At 53.9% G+C, this 26700-nt stretch overlaps 1 protein-coding gene across 2 annotated transcripts; it reads right to left on the minus strand.

Annotated features, from left to right (window-relative positions):
• Positions 1–2593: 2593 nt before the first annotated feature.
• IL17RA (interleukin 17 receptor A) lies at positions 2594–26369 on the minus strand. 2 transcript variants are annotated; one of them, XM_026502752.4, is made up of 13 exons: positions 26095–26369; positions 17109–17133; positions 16248–16394; positions 15237–15349; positions 13812–13938; positions 12157–12204; positions 11900–12063; positions 11153–11236; positions 10688–10772; positions 9906–9917; positions 9538–9639; positions 7324–7365; positions 2594–6712 (listed from the first exon to the last, which is right to left on the minus strand). In XM_026502752.4, exons 1-13 carry the CDS (start codon positions 26236–26238, stop codon positions 5211–5213), a joined length of 2595 nt encoding a protein of 864 aa, XP_026358537.3. In that variant the 5' UTR covers positions 26239–26369; the 3' UTR covers positions 2594–5210. The 2 variants fall into 2 exon arrangements, with proteins under 2 accessions (XP_026358537.3, XP_057174935.1); XM_057318952.1 differs by lacking the exon at positions 9906–9917.
• Between the last annotated feature and the right edge of the window lie 331 nt (positions 26370–26700).

A 26700-nucleotide genomic window follows, 5' to 3' on the forward strand; every position in this document is an offset into this window, starting at 1 on the left:
TCCTGGGCTTGCTCTGCCTCCGCCCAGCTGCGGCTCTGGGCACTTAGCTCACCTCCTGGGGTGTCTTCATCACTCATCACACAGGAACACTATTACCTCACACGGCTATGAGGTAGCAGCATGTGCAGAAATGGTCCTTTTCCTCAAGACACTGATAATCATAATGGGGGACAAAATTCCCATGTAAAACAATGACAAAGAAACACAGGACCATGTCTTCCTTTCTTAAATCGAGATGTAAAATACGATGACGAATTTGACTAAGCGTTTCTCATAGGTAAGCGAGCGCTCTCCCCGTGGTCAGCAGGACCATACAGAAAGCACTCTGAAGGACGAAGTGGCATATAAGCGGACAGTGTGTTCAGAGCGGGCAGGGCTGAGGCCACACGCAGGGCTTGTCGTGGGGGTGGGTCTGACCCGCAGTTCACCCCTCAGGAGGAGCCCGGGGACACATCCTGGGCTCGCCTGCGTCGGCCCTTGACGCGCAGTGGCTCATTTCATCCTCACGGCCAGCTCCAAGGGAGCTCTAGCTCCATTTTCCCGAGGTCCAGAAGGAGAGAGTAGCTTGCTGAATACACACACGAGTCAGGAAAGGGATCCAGATTTGAACCGGCTCTGTCTCCAAAATCCGCACGACCCCAGGCAGCCTTCAGACTTAGCTGTTAATAGAGTTCAACTTCTCCTTATTAAAGCTGTATGGTCTGGCTAAAAAGCAGGGGCTGGTTTTTCTATTCTGTGTGAGACCCAAGGAAGCGGCACTGAGCAAAAGTCAGGGGCCAGCCTATCATGCGTCATTTGTTTCTGCTCTCTCTCCTCTCAGGTCACTGTTGTATCCTCTTTCTCTCTAATCAGAAAGGAAGGATCCAGTAAACTAATAGCCTAGGGAACTCCTCCTCCTAGGAAGGCAATCGAGCAACTGGGGTCTGGGGAGGCATGGTGGACAAGACGTGTTGTTATCCTTGAAATAATGAGGGGACTCCATGTTCCTCTAACAGACAAGGCTGGCTCACCAGGGCACTTCACCTGCCTCAACCAACCCAAATGGACAGGATGCGAATGTGCACCCAGTGCCAGGATCTGGCTGCCAAGGCGGCAGGGCATGGAGGGCTGGGGTGAGACCAAAGGCAAGAAGATGGATGGTGAAACCATTTAGGAGTGATGTGGGAAGCTGGGAGTGGGCACCCCAACTTCATAGCCTGTACCCATGGGCTGGGGCAGTCACTTTATTATATATTCTCCCATAATACAGAATATTGGATCACATATTGCTTTTGTAATCTGAAAAAGCAAACGCTAGAGCAAGAAAGCCCTAACAACAGGAAGAAGGCTCAACAGTGCCCCACGCCCCTCAACTGCTCCGACCCAGAACCCAGTGAGAGTGCTCCTTGCTGAGGGGAGGGGAGACCTAAGGGAGCCTCCACAACTCCTCACAAGGGCAGCAGGGTGTACGGGTGGCAACATCTGGCTGGAATGAGGGCCACCATGTGCCGAGCTCCTGCGTGTGGGACACCACCCAAGAGCCTCACGTGGGTGTTCCGCCCACTTCACGAGACCTCTACAAGGGAGGAGCCCCTGCTGCGCCTCAGGAAGATCACCTGACCAATCACAGGCTGGCAAGCAGCAGGGCCCGGGCTCCAGCCGTGGGTTAAGTGTTGCCAGCCTCTTTTTAAAGAACCTCTCTCTGGACACCTGGGCGGCTCAGTCGGTGAAGCAGCTGCCTTTGGCTCAGGTCATGATCCCAGGGTCCTGGGATCGAGCCCCCTGTTGGGCTCCCTGCTCAGCAGAGAGTCTGCTTCTCCCTCTGGCTGCTGCTCCCCCTTCTTGTGCTCTCAATTGAATAAATAAAATCTTTTAAAAAAATAATAAAGAATCTTTCTCTCCAACCACCTAACTGGAGACCCAAGGCCAGGGCTGGAATACTAGCTCTGCTTTTTTATTCCAAGCTCAAGCATACTTTTCAGCCTAGCCTGGAGCAGCGGTCTCTTGTGGCCCTGAACTGCCAGGTCTTTTCTGGAAGCGCTGGAGCAAGAGTGGGCCTGGCACCCTCCTTATTTATTTGCGAAGGGAAGACATCAACTGCAGCGTCTAAAGGCCATTGGATTAAAACTTCCCGTTGCATTGTTAAGTACATCTTCCTCTCCTTTATGCCTTAATCTTCAAAGACAAGCAGAAACGAAGTAAAATCCATCATACCCTGGCATTCACAGATTCCAGCTCAAACTGCTGGATGTTCAAGTGACTGACCAACTCCCTTAAAGCCTGAACACCTCTGAGGTCCTTCCTAAGCAGAAAAGAGAAACTGGGGTCAAAGAAAAGTTGGAAAGCATGTCTACACCACCATCTAATCATTCCGTGCCCTCTCCCCCCTTCTGCGGTGCAAATCCACTCCGGAGCCGGAAGCGGGATGCCAGGAATAGGTGGTGGCTTCACTGTAGGTTTGGGTTGCATGTTGACTGTGGCTCCTTCCACCCCCTTGAACCGCTTCTGCTGTGCTCCACTTAGGAGAGGGGCTTGAGTGGTAGGAAAGGCACAGCCTGGAGGACCTCTGTTCTTGGAATGGCGTTTCTGGGTGAAGCAGGATATTATAGCCACGTTTCAGAATAATACAAAAAGCAAGGCCAGGCTTTATTTACACATGCTCTTGACACTCTTGGCATTGGGCGGACAGCAGACGCCACAGGCTGACAGAACTTCCAGCATTTGTGGTGAGCAAAGGCCAGCTTGAGACTGGGGGCTCTAGGGCAGGGGAAGCAACCGGGGAGGAACCGGGGAATGACATTCAAGAAAGGGTCCAGAGGCCCTGGGGGACTTTCGATTCCATTTATATGTTATGTCCACAAGAGGCAAATCCATAGAGGGATGGGGAGTTTAGGGAGGTTGGGGTAATTAAGAGGTGTTGGATTTCTTTTCGGGGTAAGAAAAATGTTCTAAAGTTGATTATGCTTATGGTTGCTGAGCTCTGAACTGTTGAAAACCACCGAACCGCTTGGGGTCGGCCGCTCAGGCACCACACATTACACAGTATGTGCACTGTATCTCAGTAAGCTGTTAGGGAGACAAGCAGCAGCCCCGGGGAGACAGGGGACAAGCGAACAATGCTAATTGAGGACACTGGGCCTCGAAGGCCAGTGGAGCTAGAATTCAAGGCTTGTGGGGAACACAGTCCAAGTGGAAAGTAAGCTCCTGGGCACCAGGGCTTCACTGGTTGGGGCCATTCTGCGGGCGTGTTGAGCCCTGGCTCCAGCAAGGAAGCGTCCACCACGGTATTCCACACTCTGGACATCGAGTAAGCGCTTCCTGGAAGCTGAGGCAACGTCACAGAAAGCTCGGTAGGCATTTGGCCCTAATGACGCCCCCTCCAGCTTACTGGAGGGGAGAACGCAGCTCCCTTTGTCGCTGTCTCAGTCTGGGAGGGCCGCTAGCACGGAACACCACCGACTGGGCGGCTTACAGTTACAGACATTTCTCACAGTTCTAGCGGCCGGCAAGTCCAAGACCAAGGAGCCGGCGGACTGGGTGTGTGGTGGGAGCTTGCTGCCCCGTTCCCAAATGACCATCTCGCTGCGCCCTCACGCGGCAGAGGGGTGCACAGAGCTCTCTGGGGCTCCATTCTCACGACCTAATCACCCGTACCCCTGTCATACTGAGGATGAGGTGTCAAATATTTCTGGGCCGACAGACGCCCTGTCTGCAGCACTGCCTCCCCCGGTGCTTTGCTGCTGTGGGGCTGTCTACGGGCCACACGTGGTCTGGACCTTTGACCCCCTACCCCTGCAGCCGCGCAGGGAAATCGCACGACTGAAAGGACTCGACAGCCAGGAACCTGACCTAGAGCACGACTCAACGTAACTACCGGGGGTTCTTACCAGAACTGACAAATTTATTCCTTCTTTTACTGATCATCTCCCCTTTTGTGCACACGTATGCACGTGTGTCACACACACACACACACACCCTGTGATGGCTTCCCACTACCTGCCTGAGTCCTCACCCCTTCACTGAAGCTCGGAGCTCCAGCGGAGGGCTCGAGTACAGGCAATGAGCTCACCCAGTGCAGGGGCAGTCCCAGGTGCTCGCCGGGACCCCAGACACACAGAAGCCTTCAGTTCCTGCCAAGAAGGCACTTCAGGAACAACTTCCTTAAACACTGAGCCTTAGCAACTCTCCTCAAACACTTTGAATCTCAGACTTCTAAGCATAGCGTGGCCTGTTTTCCTCTCCCTTCAGAGAGGCCTGCCGGGCTCAGTGTACCTCCCACTCCCGCCGTGCCCCCCCGTGCCCCCCCTGCTGGGAGCTCTCCATAGCTCACACTCAGGCTCGGGTCCCCAGCTCTGGGGCCTCCTGAGCTCGGGGGCGCTGCTGCCCACGCAGAGACTCATCTGCCGTGGCTCTCCCACTGACTGAGAACCAAACTGGGAGCTCAGGATTCCGGGCTTTTGTCCCCGCTGAACAGTTAGGTTTCCCATCACACATTTCTACCCTGTCTCGTTCCAAAAACGATCTGAGGTGGCTTTCAGCTATGTTTGGTCCTCGGGCCCCTCCTCGGCAGGGCAGCAGCTCACCCTATCAAAGGAATGCCAGGCCACTGGGCTGATGTCCGAACCCCCCAGCCTGGCCCACAAGCCCTCCTCCAGCCCGGGCTCTGCTGTCTCTCCACCACCTCTCTCGCTGCCCCCTCCTCCCACTCCAGGCCTACTGGCCCCAGCCCTCACCCTACACGCTGCCCCTGCCCCAGGGACCGCTGCCCTCTCCAACCATGGTCTCTGGGCCCAGCGGCTCCTTCTGTGTACTTTCACAGCCCTGCACAGACCTCTACTGAGCCTTTCCATTGCACGGGACCATGCTGTTTGCTTATCTGTTGCTCTCGGCAGATGTTAAGCCCCTTGGTGGCCAGGGCCACTACCCTGTGCAATTTATCTTTGTATGTCAGACGCCTGGCACACAAGAGGTGCAAAATAAATGCTGGGTGACTGAATGACTGCATGAGGGAGGCTCAAGGACAATGTCACTGGCTCCTGGGGATGGCCTATGGATTCTTGCTGGGACAGAACATGACCAGAGGGTCAGAGAAAGAAAATTCAGGGGGATGCCCAGGGATCAAGAGGTCCACATTTAAAGGCAAACACTCCACACAGGAACATAGGCATATATACAGACACTCACGTGTACACACACACGCCCTTCTCTAACACCCTGGGTGTGGGGAAGCCCTAGGGCTCCTCCGGCTCCACACTGTCCCAGCCGGAGTTCTTCTGAAGCTCTTGGAAGAAGAGCCGTCTCTGGAGGCTTCTCAGGCTCTCTAGGTCCTCAGGAGAGAGCTGCTTGGCTGATGTCCCCAGATCTGGCTCTTCCTCCTCTTCCTCCATTTCCGTCAGTCCTTCGGGGGGCTGTGGGGAGCTCCTGGAGATATACCCCTGGTCAGACTGCACCGACTGCCGCTGCCGCTCCTCGCAGGGCGTGTAGAGGTCTTTGAGGGCCACTGCGGCTCTGTCCCAGCCCTCCTGGGCCTGGCAGCTCAGACTCTGCTGGAAGAGTGAGAACATCAAGCCTTCGAGCTGCTCCCTTACATCACCCGGGAGGTAGCTGGGCGATGCCGTCGGGGTGCTGCAGAGAGGCGGGGCCTCTGAGTCCACAGGGAGGCAGAGAACACTGTTCCGCCGAGGGCCATAGCCCTCCAACAGCGGGCAGGTGTCGTCTCCCCCCACCACGGCTAGCCGGCCGGCTGGGCTGCTCTCAATGGCTGGAGGGACGGGATCCACAGCCTGAGCCGAAGGGACCTCCTCTGCCGGGAGCACCACGGTTTGGAGGGTCTGGGCCGCCAGCTCTCCTTGGGGCTGGAGCTGAGGTTCCAGCCTTGACAGTCCTCTTCCCTCCTCACTGACAAGGAGATCTCTCACCAGGCAGCCCTCAGAGGTGGCCTCGAGCACCAGGGGTTTCTGCTTGATGATCCCTCTTCCTGGCGGCAGCAGCGGTTCTTCAAACACCTCTTCGTCCAGGGACGGGAGGTCCTGGTCATCCGCTGAGCAAAGGTTCTCACGCTCAAACCAATCCGGGCACTGAACCTGCCACTCCCGGAACCTGTCCACGGCCTCTCTGAGCTGCCAGCCGCTCGGGTTCTGCAGGTAGTTGTCCCCTGTGAGCTCCCCAACGCGGTGCATCCGGCCAGGTTCAAACATCTCCAGGTCCTGGATCCGGAAGTACACTTCCTCAAATCTGTCCATGAGCGGGTACCTGGACGTGACGTGGAAGAGGTCAGGGATATCGCTCTCGCTGCTGATGTCTCGGAAGTAGCAGACAATGTAGGTGCCGAAGCAGGCTGGCTTCTTGAAGTCTGGCAGGATCATGTTCATGGCTGCGGTGAAAAGGTCCCCCGCGGGCTTCCAGCGGTCACACCGGAGCTGGACAGCCGGCTCCTCCCAGCCGAGGATGGCCTGCCACTTGGCCCGGGTGCCTCGGGAGCACAGGATGATGATCTTGGAGTTGGTCTCCACCATTTCCTGCTTCTGGCGGCCCACCCAGGTCATGACCCCCACCTCTGAGATGACCTGCTCCTCCAGCAGGTCGAGGGCCACTTCGGTGCCACAGACAGTGAGCAGGAACTGGGCGAATTTCAGGACCACGTCCACGTAGAGGGGGTGGTCGGCAGAGTAGACAATCCAGACCTTCCTGGGCTTCAGGGGTGGAGGGGTCAGGCTAGTCTCGGGTGGGACATCTGAGGGAAACAAAGAAAGCCAGGCCCCCAGGTTCCGGTGTGCGCCCGCACAAATCCTCAAACCGCAGGCCCCGGGCAGCACTCCTCGCCCGTCAGCCCAGGGGGCGGTTGGGCCAGGCAGACACCAGCTCCCTAGTCTAAGCAAGGCAACCGAGGCCTTGGAATAAGCCAAGTGTTGCTATTTCAGCCACTCTGGCTACGTTAAAAGAGTCACAGTGACTGTGGTGCCTTCTGGGAGAGTGACTTTCTTTCTCAAGACTCCTCTCTGGCTTTGAGCCTATACTTTAATTATCGTAATTAAAAAGAGAAAAAGGCACAAAGGCCTGCCTATGGAATACAAATATGTGAAAGGTAGGACCTCTTTCATCAAAGATGGCACCCTTCCTTTCCTTTCCTTGTCCAAGGGATTTCAAAAATGTTATCCCAGCCTTGCCATTTGTGGTCCCCCCTGTGTAGGGGTCTGAGGTGGGTCCTCCAAGCTGAGGTCTCCTGAAGGAAGTCAGGAGTTAAACTGCAGAAGGCAACCCACCCGTGTCTCGAGAGAACCCTCCATCACGCCTTTGACGGCAACATTCACCAAACCCAGCCCACCCACGCCAGGAAATACTGACCTGTGTATTTCGTGTCATTACCGTATTTTTCACGATGAGACCCTGAAAGAAAAAAAAATACACTGGAGTAGCTCTTTTGGAAGAGAAATAGGGACCAATTTCCAGGGGTGTCTGATGGAGTGCTGTCCCACCCCTGACCCGGGGCAAACGGTCAGGGAGGGCAGTCGGAAGCAGCAGTTGCGAGATGCTTCTGGGCCTTTGCAGGACACGGCGCTGTGAGGCGCCGCTCAGGTGTGAATCCCAGGTCTGCCATCAACAGCTGTGAGATCCGGGAAAGTTACTGAGGTCTGTGAAACTGTTTCTTCCTCTGTAAAAGGGGTCTGTGCGGCGGGGATTCCATGAGAATGTATCTGTGACGTGTCTGGCATACTGTACGCAGTCAGCTGGGGTCATGAATCTTCTGCAGCGCTGACTCAGCCGGGACCCCCAGCACGGTGACTAGGGGATTCCCCCCCACGCCCCTTGTCCTAGCAATGGTGCCACTCGCCCCCACGGCCTGGCCAGCCCTGAGGAAATGCCCCACTTCAGGGAAAGCCTCTTCCCCAGCAGCATCGTCGTAAGAGGCTTACAACACATCTCCAGAAGCAGCCCCCACCAGGCTCGTTTACCACATTTCCTTCTGGTATTTCTGAGGTGAGGAAGGGAAACAACATTCTTAAGCAACTGCTCCCCTGGAGATACAGAGAAGGAAACTGTGGTAGGGAAGTCAGCTCCTCGGTGACGTGGCAGGACGCACGGAACCCATGGGTGGCCAAGGAAGACTTTTAGAACCTGAATTTCAATTCCTACCTCTTGGGCCTTTTCCCAGAACTATCAACAGAGAGTTGAACGAGTGTCCTTTCCTCTACCCAGTGCTGTGGGGCACACTTCAGTAGAAGGTCGGATGTGCGACAGCAGAAACGAAGGAAGCAAAAAGCCTCCCTGGCATCAATGGAGAGATCTACGGTTTATAGAGCACTCGTGGGGACGCCTGGGTGGCTCGGTCGGTTAAGTGTCCGACTCTTGGTTTCGGCTCAGGTCATGAGATCGAGCCCCACGCGGGGCTTGGCGATCAGCGGGGCATCTGCTTGAGATTCTTTCTCTTTCTCTCGGTCTCCTTCGGCACCCCCTCTCCACCAATAAATCAGTCAATTTTTAAAGCACTCACAGAGATGTTAACTTATTTGACCCTGCTAATGGTCCCGCGGAGAAGGGCCCTCACGGTGGGTCTTCCAGTGCCTGGTGGGGTGGTCTTCCCATCACACAATAATTAATGATGATTAATATTTAATCCTGATGAGCCTTGTAAGTGTGGAAACGGCTCTCAGATTGCTGAAGAAAAGGCCTGGGGAAGGCCGAGCCCCTCCCCCGAAGGCCCATGTGCTCTCCTGCTCAGAACCTGGCCAGAGAGGGCCGCAGGGAGAAGGAGCTGCTATCTCCCAGCACCCGCAGGCCAGCACCTTCCATGGCTAGACCATTTTCCGCACCACAACCTTGCGAGGGAGGAGTTATTATCCCATTTTACAGAAGACAAAACCAAATCCAGGGTTTGTTCAGCAATCTGCTTATGCCTGCAAAGCAGGGAGGCAGAGCTGGGAGCCACGGCCATGTGTTCTGGGCCCATCCAGAGCCTTCTCTGTCACATCGTGCTGTCCCTCGCTATTCTCCCCAACAGATGTACGTGTCTGGGGGCTGCAGGATGGGCTCCTTCCGGTTCTCCCACCTGCCTGGCTGATCATGTCTGATGCAGGGAAACCCTACCCTAGCTCCTTCCATCCAGTTTGTTTCAATAATATTAATTTTGGTAGCAATAAACATAACTGTGGCTAACATATGTTGAGCAAATATGTGCCAGGCTCTAAGCTAAGAATTCATATACGTTATTTCATGTAATCCTTATATCCGTTTTATGATGTGGATATCTTTATAATTTCCATTTTATGGAAGAGGAACCTGAGGCTCAGAGAATGAAGTAACCTGCCCAGGGTGTAAGTGGTGGATCTGGGATCCGAGCCCACGTCAGCCTTCCCATAGGCTGAGTTCCTGACAAGCGAGCTTGCCGTGGCCAAAGAGAGACAATGTCAGTACTTCACTTGAGATGGACAGGCTGGGACTGCAGGGTGCCCTCTGAGTACAGCCTCACAGAGACTGGGGTGGGAAGAAGAGGGCACGGGAAGAAAGAGAGGAACAGAGGGGCCAACCCCATGATGCGCCCCCACAGCCCAGCCCCCTTACCGGGTAGCCTCCAGGTCATGCAGACGACCAGCAGGATGACGGAACCCACCAGCAGGATGGAGACGCCCGTGATGAAGCCGTACACCCACAGGGGTATGTAGTCTGTGGGAAGCGGAACGGCACGAGTACGTGGCAGAGGCGGCCCGCTCTGCCAGCCCCGAGCTCCCCCAGCCCCTTTGCCCGGCCCCGGGCTGTCCCCTCTGGCCTGCGCCATGACATGCTGGCGAACCCCACCCCCAAGCTGGCCTCTTGGTTCGGCCTTGTCCGCCTGGCCCCAGATGAGGCTCAGTCAGGGACTTCTCATGTGGCCCCTGAGGAAGGGCCCCTGGGGACTCCTGCAGCACGACGGGAAGGACAGCTGGCCTTACCTGCAATCGAGACTGCAATGAGAACAAAGGGAAAATAGTACTCATTATTAGCAGTAATCACAAAACCCACTGCTGACAGCCACCGAGGGCCGGTTGGTGACCTCGGCCCTACACTGAGCACTCCAGATACCCGTTCAACTTAATGACAACATCTACAGGAAACACCTGAATTGCTGGCCTCCTAAGACATGCTCCAACTCCCACCTGGGAGGCCAGATTCTCCTCCAGGCCGGTGTAATGGCTGTGGTTCTGTCCCGCATTCAGCCGTCTAGGCTGTGGTGGCTTCTGAGTGGGGGGTGGGCCGTGGTGCAGGGGGAGGGAACGGGCTCGGGTCAGAACCTGGAGCTCTGCCACTTCCCTGGTGTGTGATCTTGGACAAGTCACTGAACATCTCTGTGCCTCTATTTTCTCATCTACGAACTGGGGGAGGGACGAGTTTGCCGTGCCATCACTTCATGACCGTCACAATCCGTGAGGATTGAAAGCGGACGTGGTAAAACACCTCGTGGTCCATACCAGAAGTCTCGGACAAGAACAATCCCCAGTTCTTCAGTCACAGAAGTTGAGGATCAGAAAGGTCACGTACTTTGCCCACAGCTGCATTGCCAATTGAAGGCAGTCAGGAGTCTAACCCAGGAGTGTCTCTACAGCCCCACCCTGCAGGCCTGAATAAGTCCAAGTAAAATTAAAGTCCGCCCCCACCCTTAGCACCAGGTCAGGGTTCAGCTCAAGGTGCTGACCTTCCGTCACTCCCACCCCCAGAGCAGCCATACACTTCCTACCTGGAGCATCTGGAATCTCCGGGCAGGGAAGGGTTACGGAGTGTCTGAGACAGTCATTGAGACAGCTACTGAAGAAGGGCTGGACCTGGGAGAGCAGAGAAAGCGGGGAGAGCGGGCGCTGAGACGCTGGACGAGGAGGCTCGGGCCCTCGGCGGATGTTTTCTTGCTAACAGAGGCTTCTGGAGGGAGCAGAGCCTGGCCGGCTACTCCAGGACCCCCACGGGCCTGCAAGGCAGGTCGCCCATCGGCTCCAGGGCGCCAAGGAGCCCTGCCCTGGGGAGGCCGGGAGCACAGGGCTGGGAAAGGCAGAGAGGATGTCTCTCTAGGCAGGGAGCCCCAGGGGGTCGGGAGGCAGGTTCTTGGAGAGCGCGCGAGTCCCTGAGCTGCTCTCCTCCCCTACTCGGCCCCTCTAGGAGTGCCCGCCTGTGCACGGGTCCCACACCTGCCCGCATCACACGCACCCACCTGCACCCGGTGGCGGCAGCACCAATTCCAGTCTGACAGGGTGAGCGTGACGTTGGCCCGCTGGTGGAACTCCTTGGGTGTGGGCTGCAGGGACAGGAGGGGGGGTCAGGCTGGAGGGCCTGAGCCCAGAGCGGCATCAAGGCGGCTGCTGGGAACAGGGCCATTGCTGTGCAGCACGCCCCTGAGGAAGGCCGCATGGAGAACGAACGGCTTTCCAGGTTTCCGTTCCAGGAAAAACTCCATTTCCCTACGGCAGCTGGCTCGTTGTTGATTCAGGAACACATCTAGTGACTGGTATTTCTCTCTTTGCTTGGCTGCTGGGGATCGTGGGGACAAATGTGTTCACAGCCAACGGCATGACACACATTTTCTATAGTAACCCCACCCTGGCTTCATCTTGTTTCCTCATCTTTATTTCCCCTTTGTCTTAATACCCACATTTTAAAACTCTTCAGGTCCTTTTTGGAACAGGTGGGATAAGAAAAACAAAGCGAAGAGAACCAGGCGGACTGTGTGGAAGGAGGAACTGAGAGGATGGGGCAGGCGAGCAGGGCAGAGATCAACTACACAATGGAGCCAAAGGAAAGATCCGCCAGAGACCTGACTCTGCACTGACCATGTGTCAGAAGGAAAGACAAAGAGCTGAGCTGCGCAGAGCTGGGATCAACCAAGCTCAGTACTCGGAGGCCTGACGCTTGGGGAGGGGGCGCAGAGCCACGTGAGGGCTCAGGACAGTGATGGCCTTACCTCGGGCACCATCAGGACATGATGGAAGCAGCTCTGGTTTTCCGTGTGTGGAAAGCTGGTCAGCAGGACCTGGTACGGGGTAGACTCGTTCCACAGGGTGAGGCTCACCCGCAGCTGCTGGGCCTCTAGGGTCTCTGCCGTGATGTTGGGGTCCCACAGGCTGCCTGCCCAGGGCACAGACATGGGCTGGGAGTGAGGGGAGGGTGTGCGCGTGCAGCCAAGTAAAGCTCCCCCAGCAAGGCCCTGGCCACGGTTACCTGAGCTCACACACGGTGCGGTCATCCTCATCCTGGGGTCCTCGCAGCCTGTCAATCCGGAAAAGGGGAAACCACTAAGCTTCCGCCATAGAAAGTCTGCTTCACCAGACTCCTGACACCAGGGATAACCACCTCTTTCCTTCTGGGGAGTCTGTTCAAAGATGGTCTCTTCAAAGCAAGCTCCGGGACTGAACTGCTGCCACTGGCCAGAGGCCCCACAGAACCGGGGGCTGACCTGGTTGTGTCATCCCTCCTCTCTCAGAGAACCTTCCTGACTCAACTGTATTCCTTCTGAGCTTGCTTTCAGTGAGACTCTCGGCCTGCTCCAGTTCCTCCCCCACCCACTCTGCCCGCCCCCCGCTCCCCCTCCTCTGCAGGTTGCCTCTGACTCTTGACAGGGGCAGAAATACTTTGTTTCTTCACAGCAGTGTTTTTGGAACTTTCCCGTGCATCACCATGGGTAGCTTCTGATGCAGTCGGTCTGGGGAGGGTCCAGGAAAATTTGCATTTCTAACAAGCTCCCAGGTAATTCAATGATGCCACTGCTTAGGGACCGCCTTGAGGACCACCGCTTCATAGACATCTTCCTGACTTCCCTTCCCCAATGGCCTTGACTGTAACATTTTCACTTTGGTTTAAGAAGACATGTGACAGGTATGAATCGCTGTGGAGTGACAGGGACTGAGTCAGTCTACGGTAGGAACGAGGGAGGGGCCTGGGGAGGTTCACTCTTTTGACAAGCACTTATGAACACCTGATCTGTGCCAGGCACTGGTTTAGGCACTAGAGATACAGTGGTGAAGAAGGTGGAGTCCCTGCCCTCTGGAGAGCACATTCCAGTAAAAGAGACTGAGGAAAACAAACAGCATAATGCAACGTCACCAGAATATCAGGATAATGTGTCAGGGAGTGACGGGTAACGTGAAGACAAAGCAGGGTAAGCAGATTGTGTGTACGTGAGTCTGTGTGTTGGTGTGTGCACGTGCGTGGGCGCGTGTGTGTGTGGAGTCCTCCAGGAATCAGGAAGGCTCTCATCATCCTTCACAAGCACTTCCTGAATTGCCTGCTATAGGAGAAACAACACGAGGCTCGGGAGCTCGCATGGATGGGTGTGAGCCCCAGACCCTGTCCTCAAGGGGGCTGGGGCTCCAGATGTAGTTCGCTTTGAACGATGAGAAATATAGGTTGTGGCTGAGATGCTGGGAGGACAGAGAACTAGAAGGTGCAGAGACATCAGATGTTTTAGAAGAAACGCCCAGCCGTCTTCCTAAGCAGGACGGACCCCAGGGGGAAGAGGAGATGGTGGTGCATGTGGGATGGTGGTAGGTAAATGCAGGTAGGGTATGGGGTGAAAGTGAAGAACCAGGCAGGGCAGATGGAGAATGAAAAAGACCAAAGTGCAGAGCAAGGTGATGAGAGCTGGCATGAGGCTCGAAGCGGGGGTTAAAACTCTCCCGAGAGTGGCCTGTCTTCTGACGCGTCCTGGACAGGAGCTCCCCAATCACAGCGTCTGTTCATTCTGTAGGTACCACGCACTGACAATGGCAGCCATGGCCCAGCTGAGCAGGGAGGCCGATGTCTGAGCCACCTGCTGGTTTCTTCTCGAAGAGGAAGAGCAGAGTGGTGAAAGGAATGGCTTGGGAGGGCGCTCTTACCAGGCACGGGGAAGTTCTTGGACTGGTGGTTTGGGTCCCCGTCAGGGATGGGTTTGGGCAGGTGGTGAACGGTCACCTCATACTCCTGGCCAGGTTCTACCACAAAGTGGCTGAAGGTAAAATGCCACTGAAGAGAGGGAGGAAGGGGAGGTTGGACAGGTCACACACACACCTCTCACCCAGTGGTGTGTGCCCAGAGAACTGCACCCCCACCCGCCCCCTGAAAGGTCCGTGAAACAGGGGAAGAAAACAACCACCACAGCAAGATCCAAAATAAGAGGGAGGTGCGTCTCTGCTCTTGGTTTCCTCTGGTCTTTGCTGCCCACTTAAAACACCTAGATCTGGCCTCATCAGTGGACAGTAGTGTCATATGCCAGAGAATCTGGGGAAAGCCAAAACAGTCCTCCTCCCTGGTCAGCCCTCTCAGACTCCAGAACGATGCTGTGAAGGAGCAGAGCCAGAGGACTCAAGGTTAGTGGGAGAGCTAGGGCACAAGAGCCAGTTAAAAACCGTTTGTTACGTGACTCTTCCTCCTTAAATGCGAAAGCCAGGCTCTCTTGAGAATGTTCTGGAGCATGAAAGTGCAGAGGGAGGGCTGCAGATCCCCACTCTGCCTGGGCCCGCAGGCATCTTCGTTGCAGAGGTAACAGAAGGTGTGAGAATATTTTCTGGATGGGGCAGATGACACATACTGATTCCAACTCCCATTCTAATTAGTCTGGGGGTGGATGGGGGTGTGCAGCCCTTTGCTTCTAAGTTGATCGAGGCACCTGGGCCTCACCATCCTGCCAGCAGTCAAGTTTGGGGGTCCTCATTAAATACAGGGGAAGGGAACTCTCTTGGCCGCTTGTGTTTGTGGGAGATCTGCAAAGAGGTACTTTCGCAGATTTCGACTGGCAGTTTTCAAACTGGAGCTTGCGTCAGAATCACTTGGAAGGCTGGTTCAACACTGACTGCTGGGCCCCACCCTCAGCATTTCTGATTCTGGAAGTCAGGGCTGGGGCCCTAGCTTCTGCGCTTCTTGGCGGTTCACAGGGCACGCGGATGCCGCCGGGATGACGCTCTCGCTCTGTGAACTGACGCTTTAAACTACAGCAGCATCAACCTTCCACCACTGGGCAGCGAGCAGCAAAATAAATGGAAACTGCGGCAGAACTCCCTCGCTTGTGCCCCCGGCCACCGCAGTCCCGGTCTGGGCAAAGCTGCTCCTTCCTGGAGGCAGGCCCCACGTTAACCTCAGCCACACAGGAAGAGAACAGGAGTGCGGCTGGGCAAGTCCTTCCCACTCAACTTTCTTTACGCCGAACAACTAGGGAAAGCTGGGAGCACAAGCAGGGGTGGGCACGTCTGGGAAGGTTTCGAAAGCACGTTCTGCTCCTCACAATCATTAGAGGAACACAGCCCACTCTGGAGACAGCTGCTTACCCGCTTGCGATGATGCTGCAGTTTGGACAGAAACTCAAACTTGACGCACAAGCGCTCATTGGTGCTCAGCTGCAGGACAGATAACTCCGCGCCCTCCAGAAAGAGGATGCTGGCTGCGGGTTGGAGGGAGAAGAGGCGCACGGAGGCAGGTCAACAAAGGCAAACCACTGGGCGTGGCACTTCCCTATCTGTTATGCTGACTCACTCTTAAAAGAAAATCTGTTCACTGTACCTGACCCTCCACTTCCTGTTCCTTCCAGCTCACTCTTGGGCTAGAGCAAGCCGACGGCCTTGCGGACGTTACTTCGACAGGTGGAACTTTACACTGGGCCAGAGGCAACAGCTGTGCAGATCATCCCTGGGGGTCAAACCCGGCTGTCCCCGTCTTTGGAGAGGCGGGGGTAGGCACCGGGCTGGAGACTTATAAGGAGGAGGACCTCCCCCAGGCCCTGGTCACAAATGTGGGGCTGGCTCTTGTTGACCCCAGTCTTCCCGATTCTGTCATTCAACTCTCTATCCCAGAAGAGGTTTTGGTGGGGGGAGTGTTGTTTTAAAAAATGCTAGCCCCTAGGGGTGGCTTGCTGGCTCAGGAAGTACAGCACGTGACTCTTGATCTCAGGGTCATGAGTTTGAGCCCCACTTGAGGTGTGGAGATTACTTAAAAAAAGAAATGCCAGCCCCTAAAATAAGGGAAAAAGCACACTGGCCAATGTGTTACTATTTTTCAATAAATATTTGGTACTGCAGTCAGAGAATGAACCACTGGACTTTCTTTTCCAGGGTGATAAGGACTTCAGACTGAAGGAAAGATGGCGGGTTGAGGAGACACCATCATGGGTTAGTATCTAAAACACTAAGAAAGTATTCATTTACTGCACGAAATGATGGGGGCATTCAGCACGAAATCCAGGCCCTTGTGTCCGAGCACGGGACTGGCAGTCCCATTCTGATTCTGGTGGACTCACCTGGAGCTGGGCAGAAGCTCCCAGGCCCCCCGACACACCCGCTCACCGTCTGTCTGCAGTGTCCATCCGATGCGAGCTACAGGCACTAGGTCTCCATGCTGGGTCTGGGCAAAGTCCAGGTGGACCTGGACATCTTTGGGGGATGAAGGGGTCAGATTTCGAGGGTGGATCCAGCTGTCATCCAGGCAGGTACCTGGAGCCAGAAAATGCAGGAATCAGAGACCCCCATGCTCTGCCAGGACCTGAAGAAGCAGCAGGAGAATGAGGCGCGCAAGCAAGATGCCCAGCAGTGGCCCCAGAGAGCCTGCCCATGACCACGCGGGGCCTGCGACCCTCGCCTGGCCCTGCCGCCCCGCCCCTCTCTGCTCCAGCTTGCCGAGTCCCTGCAAATCTCCGAAGTCTAAGGGCACTTTAGGACCGGAGACAAAGCATGAAACTTGGTTTTGTGATACAGCAGTGACACGGGGACAGGAAGGATGGGGTAGTGATAAAAGCTGATCTGCATCATATGCCAGGGCTCATCCCTAATTAGCACAGACACTTGAAGTACGTGCTTCCTTCTTGAATTAAAACACAAAACAGGATCACCATCACAGATGTCTCTCACTTTCCAGGGACAAGCTCTGGCAAACCAAATCGTATCGTAGACACACCAGGGCGGCACCCCAAACAATATTTGCAAAACCTAAATGACAATTCTGCGTCTCACTTCCTGACTTTTGCATAATGGCTATTCCTGAGAGGAAACGCAGGTGCCCACAGCCTGGATTCTCAAGGACCCCTCCTGCTGAAGGTTGTTGCCCTCATCCTGAGCCTAGGGGGAGGGCAGCGCTCCTGCAGACAGTGACACGAGGCTAGCACTTTGTTAACAAGGCGACAACAGGGCGACCCGAAACAGAGGACTTACTATTCTTGACTGCACAGCTTAGCCCCTGTGGAGGAAAGAAGGAGGTCATTAGGGCTGTGAAGGAATGGTAATTCACAATCCAGGCTCCCCATGCTTCCCTTGGCTCATTCTCAAGAATAAAACATACACGGCACCGCCCTCCCTTTTGGAGGAGTCACAGTCTCCTCACACTTCTCCCATCCTGCCCATCCAAGGAGAAACAGGACGGCAAGTGGGTACAGTGGATGACAAGACAGAAAGGGCATTTTCTGAGTAACTGTTAACAGCTGGGAACTTCCCCATTTTAAAAGACACTGAGAGGGTTCTCTTGGGACGCCCCGCTGAAAGGCCCTCTAAATACCCTGGGGCTTCCCCCCTCCCGTCTGGATAACAGCATTACCAGAGAAGGGAACACAACCATAGCTCCGTGACAGGGTCAGCTACAGAAAACTCGCCAACTCCCTACAAGCTCCTTGGGTGCTAGGCCCTGAGCTGAGTGACTTAGACATATTATTTCACTAATCCTCACGTACACCCGTAGGACTAAGTGCTACCCTCAGCCCTGTTTTGTAGAGCAGAAAACTGAAGCACGAGTGTTACCTTACGCGGCCTCCCACTTTGGCAATACGTGTGAACTCCCTAACCCAGAGGAGCTCTGGAGAGCCGAATTTAGAAGCCCTAATTACAAACAGTAGGAAATGCATCACTGTCTTCAGTTTGGCCAGCTGACTCTACTTGGGAAGACGGGCGCACACATCCTTGGAGCTGAGTCACCTTACCACCACTTACCAGCTAAGTGACTTTAGGCAAGATACCAAACATTGCCAGGACCTGATTTCTTCAACTGTAAAATCAGAATTACCCTAATACCAACTTCATAGCATTGTTGAGAATTAAATGATACACATATAAGGGTCCTGGGGCAGGGAGTGGGCTGGGCTGGTGGTGATGGCGGTGTGGGTGGAGGAGGGAGCCCTTCACTTTCCACTTCTAATATATCCGTACTGCAAAAATTCTCAAACAACAGAAATGTATTTGTGTATTAATTATGCAATTAAGTAAAATAATACAGTGTCCCCAGACTGTTAAACAGGCAGCTTACTAGAAGCCCTAAGAAAATCATTATGAGGAATTTTGTTGGCTGCAGTGCCCGGGGAACCACGTCATTCCCTGCTTGGTGACACAATATTTGTGCAGTGTCTGGCACATAATGGCTGCTCTTTAATTACTGGCTGCCCTTCCTTAGAGCTTGGCATTTAGTGAGCACTCAATAAATGGAAGCTTCTACTAGAAGGGGTGACCTCCACATATTCAGACTTGGCCGTGGAGCGAGGGAAGAACTCAGGTGCAGGTACTTTTCGTTATCTGCACTGGCAAAATGATCCAATCGTGCCATGTGGAGTAGAAAGTCGGATGTTGACGCAGGTCAGGAATACAATTTTCAGGACGACAGAGGGATTTGATATATGCGGTAAATCCGGTGTTGGGGTCAGCACCCGCCTTTCTCTCAAGAGGAAGCAGAGAGACAGGGTTAAAGATGGGAGAAGATGCTCTGCCTCCAGGGTTCATTCACGAAGCGGAGAGAGAGCTAATATCCTTGAGCACGCTCCACGACTGATTCCAAGCAGGCCATTTCATCCATACCCTACCTTCCGGGACACCGGTTCATGAGCCCTTGGGGTCCTGTCCAGCTCCTGGTGCTGAATTCTCACTCACCCAGGGCCACTGAAACCCTGTGAGGCGCTCCTCGCACATGCAACAAAATCCACCAGCTGCCTCGGCTCACTCTAGTGTCACTCTGTTTCCCGGCCAGTGAGGAGATTAACTTCCACACCCATGCTCATTTCTCCTCCCACCAGAAACTCCTAGGACTGGGGCACAGAGGACAAGAAACTGCTCTCTACTACGGAATATTATGTAAAGACTGAAGAGAACTAGTTCCATCGACATCTACTGACCTGGTGTGATGCTTAAGATGTGATGAGTGAGAAACATAAGCAAAGAACTTTTTATCATGTGAGCCAGTTTTCTATGGAAATAAGTGATGAAAAAACCCTTCCCATATATTTACATATGATGAATGTGATTGTATGAACACATTAAAATATGTGGACAGATACAGAGCAGGTGGTTAGCACACGGGTCCCTGGGGGTTAAGGGACGGGGGCAGAAGAGATGGAGAGACGGGAGATGAGGGGACAGAGATGTAAACAGAAAAGAAAATACGCATATCAGTGAGATACAGAATAACACAGTCCATCAGAGGTCATGGCATGGTGATCGTATACAATCTTCTCCTCCTCCCCAAACCACAGGAGAGTTCTAGGAAAGAGAACATTTTTAGAAATGTTCATGGACAGGGGCGCCTGGGTGGCACAGCGGTTAAGCGTCTGCCTTCGGCTCAGGGCGTGATCCCGGCGTTATGGGATCGAGCCCCACGTCAGGCTCCTCCGCTGTGAGCCTGCTTCTTCCTCTCCCACTCCCCCTGCTTGTGTTCCCTCTCTCTCTGGCTGTCTCTATCTCTGTTGAATAAATAAATAAAATCTTTAAAAAAAAAAAAAGAAATTTTCATGGACAAAGGAAACATTAGTGGACAAAAGATGTGAACAAATTAAAAAAAAATTTTTTTGGGGGGCTCCTGGGTGGCTCAGTCATTAAGCGTCTGCCTTCGGCTCAGGGCGTGATCCCGGAGTCCTGGGATCGAGCCCCACATCAGGCTCCTCCGCTGGGAGCCTGCTTCTTCCTCTCCCACTCCCCCTCCTTCTGTTCTCTTTCTCACTGGCTGTCTCTCTGTCAAATAAATAAATAAAATCTTTAAAAAAAAAAAAAGAAAAAGAAAAAATTTTTTTAGATTTATCTATGAGAGAGAGAGCGAGAGAGAGCACATAAGCAGAGGGCTTGGTAGGCAGAGGAAGAAGCAGGCTCCCCGCTGAGCAAGGAGCTCCATCCCAGGACCCTGCAACCACGACCTGAGCCAAAGGCAGATGCCTAACCGACCGACCTAACCAACCAACCGAGCCACCCAGGCACCCAGAGAACAAATTTTTAAAACCCAAAGTGGAAGGAGGAGAAGGCAAATGGCTCAGGTCAAGTGGGAAAAGGACAAGAAAGACGTCAACAGAACCTTTTTAAAGCCTCGGGTCTTAGGTATCACGTGTCTTAAAGGTATCTTAAAGGTATCACGTGTCTGGGGAGGTAGTATAAACAAAGGAGCTGACGGGTGCAGTTCATTGACGGTCTGCATAGGGAATGTTGGAAACCCTGGGCTCTTTCCCTGCTCTGATCTCAGAATGCTGGCAGCCAAGCCCTGGAAAAGACCTCCAGATTCCGACACTTGAGAGTCCACTGATAGACGGGGCACGTTCACCATCAGCCTGACGTCCTGTAGTAAAGTCCAGTGATCAGTAAGCCCTATCTACAGAGTCTTTAATCAGCTTTTGAAGGACCTCAATCTTAAACATTTTTTTTATTAAGTTTCTCATTTTAATTTCAGTAAACATACAGTGTTATATTAGTTTCAGGTGTACACTATCAGGAGTCAACACTTCCACACACTACACAGTGCTCATCATGGTTAGGACCTCATTCCTAAAAGATTCTCAGACAAGGCACCTGGTGGCTCAGCTGGTTCAGCGTCTATCTTGGGCTTGGGTCATGGTCCCAGGACCCTGGGATCAAGCCCCACATCGGGCTCCTTGCTCAGCAGGGAGCCTGTTTCTCCCTCTGCCTGCTGCTTCCCCTCTTGTGCTCTCACTCTTTCTCTGCCAAATAAATAAATAAAATTTTTATAAAAAAAATATTCTCAGCCAAAGAGCATCAGATACTTAAGGAGGGTTTCCTGTATGAAAAATAGATCAAAACATACAAATTAAAAAAAAATGCTCTTGGAGGAAATAAGACGATGCTGGGAACAGAATAAAATTAACACAAAACAAACAGAATTGTAATAGTTTCAGAGAGATAAGAGAGGACACTGACGAGGACAGGATACTGTGGTAAAATGAGCAAGCAGCGAATAAAAATGAACCTTGGAACTAAAAAACCCCATAGAAGGGTTGGGCTGTAAGTCAGGAAATTTCTCTGAAAGTACAATAAACACAAAAGGAAATAGGAGAGAAAATATATGAATACTTAGAGAATCAGTTCAGGAAATCAAGGTATGATTAACTGCACTTCCAGAAGAAGATTATACAGAAAACAGAGGGAAGAAATTAAAAAGCAAAGAAACACTCCAGACTAAAGGATACATATTTCCAAATTAAAAGGTTTCACTGAATGGCCTGGGGAAAAGGCCCAGATCAAGGTCCAACATCATGAAACTTCTGAATACCAGGAATAAAAAGATCTAAATGTTTCCGGGGGGGGGGACAGGTGCCACACACAGAGTCAGGACGGCACTGGCAACAAAACGATGCCTTCAAAATTCTGAGGGAAAATTATCTTTAACCTGTGATTTTTATGCCCAGCCAAATTAACAAAAAGTGTGAGGGTATATGTGTATATATGTCCCTCATATCCTTATACATTTTCTTAGGAAACTGCAGGAGGATATGTTTCAGCAAAACAAGGGAGGTAGGCTCTGGGAAGACACACACAGGATCCAGGACAGGATATGGAGTATGACAGTTCGCCACAGAATAGACAGTAATCCGTCCAGGCTGGAGCTGGAGAAGGCGGGGTTCCGGGAGGGAGTTCTCTAGGGGAAGAGGGAATGGAATTGACGGCATCTGATAGAAAAAACTGACTGGTTACATGGAAAAGTATGGAAGAATTAAAGCAGTTATCATCTCAGAAGAGAAAAGGAATTACACCAGAAAAGGAATATAATCAAAGCACACTACTGGCCTCAGCAGTGAAGATTACTTACTTGTTACAAACACGGGTGATGGATTTCACTAAAATTGTGATGTTACTACTGCGGACACTGGGAGGAGAAGCAGTGGAAGGAGAAATCTAAGAAATTTAAGTTTTATCTGTTATGAGTCAACAGGTAATATCTAACGTTGACAAGTCAAGAATAACAATATAAGTACATTTAGAAATGTGGAGGCAAATGCCAGGAAAGAAAAAACCCTAAAAAAGTGTAAGTGATCATCTTTGGCAAACAGTTTTAGGGAGTGTAAGGGCTGGGACAGAGATGTGTCAGTTTGGGTTTTATTTATTTTTAAAGATTTTATTTATTTATTTATTTGAGCGAGAGCACGCAGGTACGCACAGGGGGTAGGGCAGAGGGAGAGGGACAAGCAGACTCTGTGCTAAGTGCAGAGCCCTAAGTGGGGCTCGATCTCAGGATCCTGAGATCATGGCCTGAGCCGAAATCAAGAGTCCAAGGCTTAACCAACTGAACCACCCAGGCGCCCCCCTCTCCATTATCCCATTTTTACTGATGAAAAAACTGAGACTCAGAGAGGTCAGTTAAGTAGCCCAATGTCCCACAGAGCTGACACTCAAACCCATGCAGTTTTGCTCCAGAATCCATGCTCTGAATCACAGCTATACTGTCTAAATGAAAAAAAAAAAAAAAAGAAAGAAAGAAAAAGGACACCTACAACAGGTAGGCCAATATTCTCTACCCACAGTGGTGAAGATTAAAAGGAAGAAATTTATTTCACGGTGTCTAACTCCGCATACTCAATGAACAAGACCAAGTGCCTGGTCAAGAGAAGTGGGCTCTGAAGTCACATACCGCTTTGATTCTCAGACCAGCAAGCACTCACGAGCGGGGTTACCTTCGGCCAATCACCCAGCCTTTCTAGAAGGGGCCAGTGGTGCAGCCTGGTGGGGTGCTGTGAGTGTGGAGTGAAGCTGGGCACATTAACGCCCCGTACGGGGCCTGGCACAGAGCTACAGGTGAGTGCTAAGGCCTGGCACCTGCCGAAGCTACAATGCACGTCTGGTGCTTTCACTTACCCCCACGTATCTGCTCTTCTTACACCCCTGGGGCGGGGGGGAGGATCTTCTGTACGTGAGAACACTGGCTCCTCACAGTGGACTGACTGACTCAGGGCTGCGGTGCGGGTGAGCGGGGAGGCCTGACCCAGAGCCCAGGTCTGCTGACCCGGCATGTCCTCTCCCCTGCATGGCACTGCTGTGTGCTGTGGGCTGCGATCTGGTATTACAGGCCCTGCGTGGAAGGCCGGCTGTGAGCAGTCAGGGTGCAAGTCGGGCATGACGGCCAAGGAACTGTTCACTGTGCGAGTTCCACTGTGGGCAGCGAGCCCAGCCCTGATTGCCAGAATGCCTCTACCATGAAAAAGCATCCCCAGAACACAACCTATCACACCTGGACAGTGGCCTGGCAACCAGAAGAAAAGGGTTAAATCTAACTGTTGTTCTGCCACAAGCCAAAACCACAAAGTGCTCAGGAAAAAAAAAAAAAAGAATTTGTAAGACAACACACATCCTGTTATAAAACGGTGTGTTAACACTCATACTGACCAAGTTCAAGTCACTGTCTTCCCGTGAGGGCTCTCCTCTGGGCTAGCAGCCGGGGGCGGGGGGGGGGGGGCACCTGTGAGAAAGCCCGGGCAGGGGAAGGGCTAACCTGGAGACTGCTCAGGGAAATGCAATTATTTATGGTTTCTCCGATATCGATTTCTGTGGGGAACTCAAAAGTCATCTGGGTTTTGAGGTGTTAAACCCAGGAAGCCAGAAACACGGCTATGCCTGGTCTCAGGTAATCACTGCTTTTCAAGCAGAGCTGACCATTCATTCACTCATTCATTCACTCATTCCTTTGACTTCTATTCCACAAATATTTATCAAGCCCCCCCATTCTGTGCTTGCAGCACTGGGCCAGGAGCAGAACACACCTGCAGAAGGCTCCTCTCTGTCTTGGGAGAGTCACTGAGCACTAAATCCAGCCAGGCTTTGGAGAGGCATTTATTTTCTGGAAAGTGGTTCAGGTACACTTTGTGAGGGCTCATCTAGCTCTTTCTTGTGGAAGTGAGGAAACCCAGGTGCAGGAGCAGGCAGCCTAAGCTGCTGGAGCTTGCAGAGATTCTAGGTGGGGAAGTCAGGATGCAAATGCAGGTACTTTGAGGCCAAGTTTGTGGCCTTCCCTGCCCTCATGATATTATGCTGCATCACCTAAACACCAGTGGAGACAGAGAAATCTGAAGGGTGGTTTTAAAGGGACTAGTCCATGAAGCAGGGAAGCTGTCTGTCCATGGAGATGAGCTGAGCAGGCTGTGAGTCAGGTGTGAAGGGAGAGGCAAGGCTAGGGGTGGGGGAGAACGTGGGAGATCGCAGACAACTCTGGCCTTCAAGCATCTCTCTCCAGCCCTGCCTCTGTCCTGACTTTCAAGAGTGCTTCCCACTGAGCAATTAAAGTCGAACACTCAGTCTAGCTCTTACACCAGGCCACCATGGAGTCCCTAGTTCCCTTTCTAGCTTCTTCTCTCACTTCCCTGCCACACACACCCTCCACTGCATCACCCACCTTATCCTGCCCACCCAAGGGCCTCGGCTCAGCCCCTCTCTGCCACCTGCACTGCTCCACAACTGCTGTTTTGGAGGCTCCTACCAAATCCTCAGGGCTGCCCAAATGCCTCATCTGCCACGAAGAACATCCCAGCTGGAAGTCATTTTTCTTTTCCTTGGAATTCTGTACACGCTCTGGTCGCACAAAGAGCACTTGGTACAGGCTGCCTTGCACCACGGTTAGCACCTTCAAGCCTTTTCCCCTCCTAGATGATTTAAGTTCCTGGACATTAGAGTCCCAGGGGTGTTTCTTTATAGTATCAGTTCAGAGCAAGTAATACCGTATATTTTACAGGCACAGGGCAAACGGCCATCAAAAAATGAACACCGAATTCTCTAGGTGGAATAGTTCTACACCAAGTCTGTGGGAAGGATCTGCTGAGCATATATCCCCTGCTTTGCCTAAAAGCGGGAGTCACAAGACCATTTCCCAGCATCTTTCACGTTAAAAAAAAAAAAAATCCTGCTAAATAGTCACTCATCCTCCACCCTCTTTTGGCAAATCCTCTGCAAAACTAGATAAGGAGAAATATCTCCTTGGTTGTTTCACATCCTCTGACTCAGATGCTGGGTCAGAAGTGGCGGGGAGGGGGCTGAGGAAACCAGAGAAAGTGGAGGAGAGAGGACAGCTTGGGGAGGGAGAAGTGGAGGTGGGCACGGTGCTTTGCTGTTTCTTTTTTTCCCCTTAAGATGGTCCTCCACAAACGGCCACTACCCAACGGGTGGGTGTGTCACTTCCTGTGAGCACAGCAGGGGTACTACTAAGGGTACAAACTGGACCCTAGTGGGGGTGGTGGGAGCTGGAAAGGCGGTGTCTTAAACCTCTGCCCAATCCTCAGGGCTTCGCCCCCCCTCCCCCCGAGAGGGGTCGCCCGGAGCTAGCCGGCGCCCTCGGCACAACTGTCCCCCTCTCACCGCTCGGAGCCCTTAGCCCCATAGGCAGGCCGGGCTCGCGCGCAGAGCTCTAGGCCCGCGGGGTCCCTCCGGCGGAGCGGGGCCGAGATCCGACTGGGCCCCAGACTTCCGCACAGCCGCCCCCTAATCCGAATGTCGGGGGCAGGCGGCGCTCCTTTGAGGAGACGCTCTCGAGTTCCGGATGGGTCTCCCGGGCTCGAGCAGTGGCCTGCCCCGGCACCACGGGGATTCGCAGGGCGCACGGCGTGGAGGCCGCTCCGGTCCAGTCCTGCTTCCCCGAAGGGCCCTCCCCACTTCCCTTTCTAACCGACCCTGCCCCGCCTCTCTCGCCGGGCCCCGCGCCTCCTTCTCCTACCCTGAACCGTGGGGCCCCGGCGGCGGCGCTCCCGCCTCCGGCCCAGGACGCCGGGTCGGGTCGTTTTCCCCCGAAAATTCCCTCTGCTCTCCGGTCCACCCCGCAACTCCCACCGCTCCGAGACTCCTCCTGAGCGTGCCCGCTCTTTGTGGCCGAGCCTCGGACCCGCTGAGACCCCCAGCGCAGACTGCCCGGCCCAGAGCACCCCGCTCGCTCTCGCCCCCGCGGCATCCTCGCGGCGCGTCGGGGTCTCACCTCCTGGGAGCAGACTGGCGCCGGGTGGTCCAGGAGCCGCGGGGAGGCGCGAGCCGGAGCCAGCCCGCTCAGCAGCAGGGGCAGTAGCAGCCGCCCCAGCGGGGGCCCCGGGAGGACAGGTGGCCCGCGGCGCGGAGTCCCCATGGCCCCGCACTGTCGCGGAGCGCTAGCAGCCCGCAGGTGGGGCGCCGCAGGAGAGCGGCCCTGAGCTTCCCCGTCGGCCGAAAAGCTCAGAGTTGGCTCTTCTTCGCTCGCTTCCGGCTTCCAGCCGCCCAGGGGGCGGGCCGCCGAGGGGCAGGGCTTGCGCCGGGACCCGCGCGGCGCTGGGCCCTCCTCCGGCCGTGCGTCCAGGTGCGCGCTCCTCCCCGCGCTCCTCCGCCAGGCCTGGGCTCCGGCGCGCGGGTTTCCCGCCGCAGGGGCTGCTGCGGTCTCCTGGCTCCCGGCCACCCGCCCGGTCGCACGTTTCATCCCCGCTCTTAGCCTCGAGCCGCGGCGCCCGACTTTGTCCCTTCCCGCTTTGCCCTCGCCCCTGATCAGCCTTCTCTTGGCTTTCTTCTCGGTCCCTGGACGTCAGGCCCCAGCTCGAGGCTCCAAGGAAGTTCGTTT

The sequence above is a fragment of the Ursus arctos genome, unplaced genomic scaffold, assembly GCF_023065955.2.
Source record: "Ursus arctos isolate Adak ecotype North America unplaced genomic scaffold, UrsArc2.0 scaffold_26, whole genome shotgun sequence".
Lineage (NCBI taxonomy): Eukaryota > Metazoa > Chordata > Mammalia > Carnivora > Ursidae > Ursus > Ursus arctos.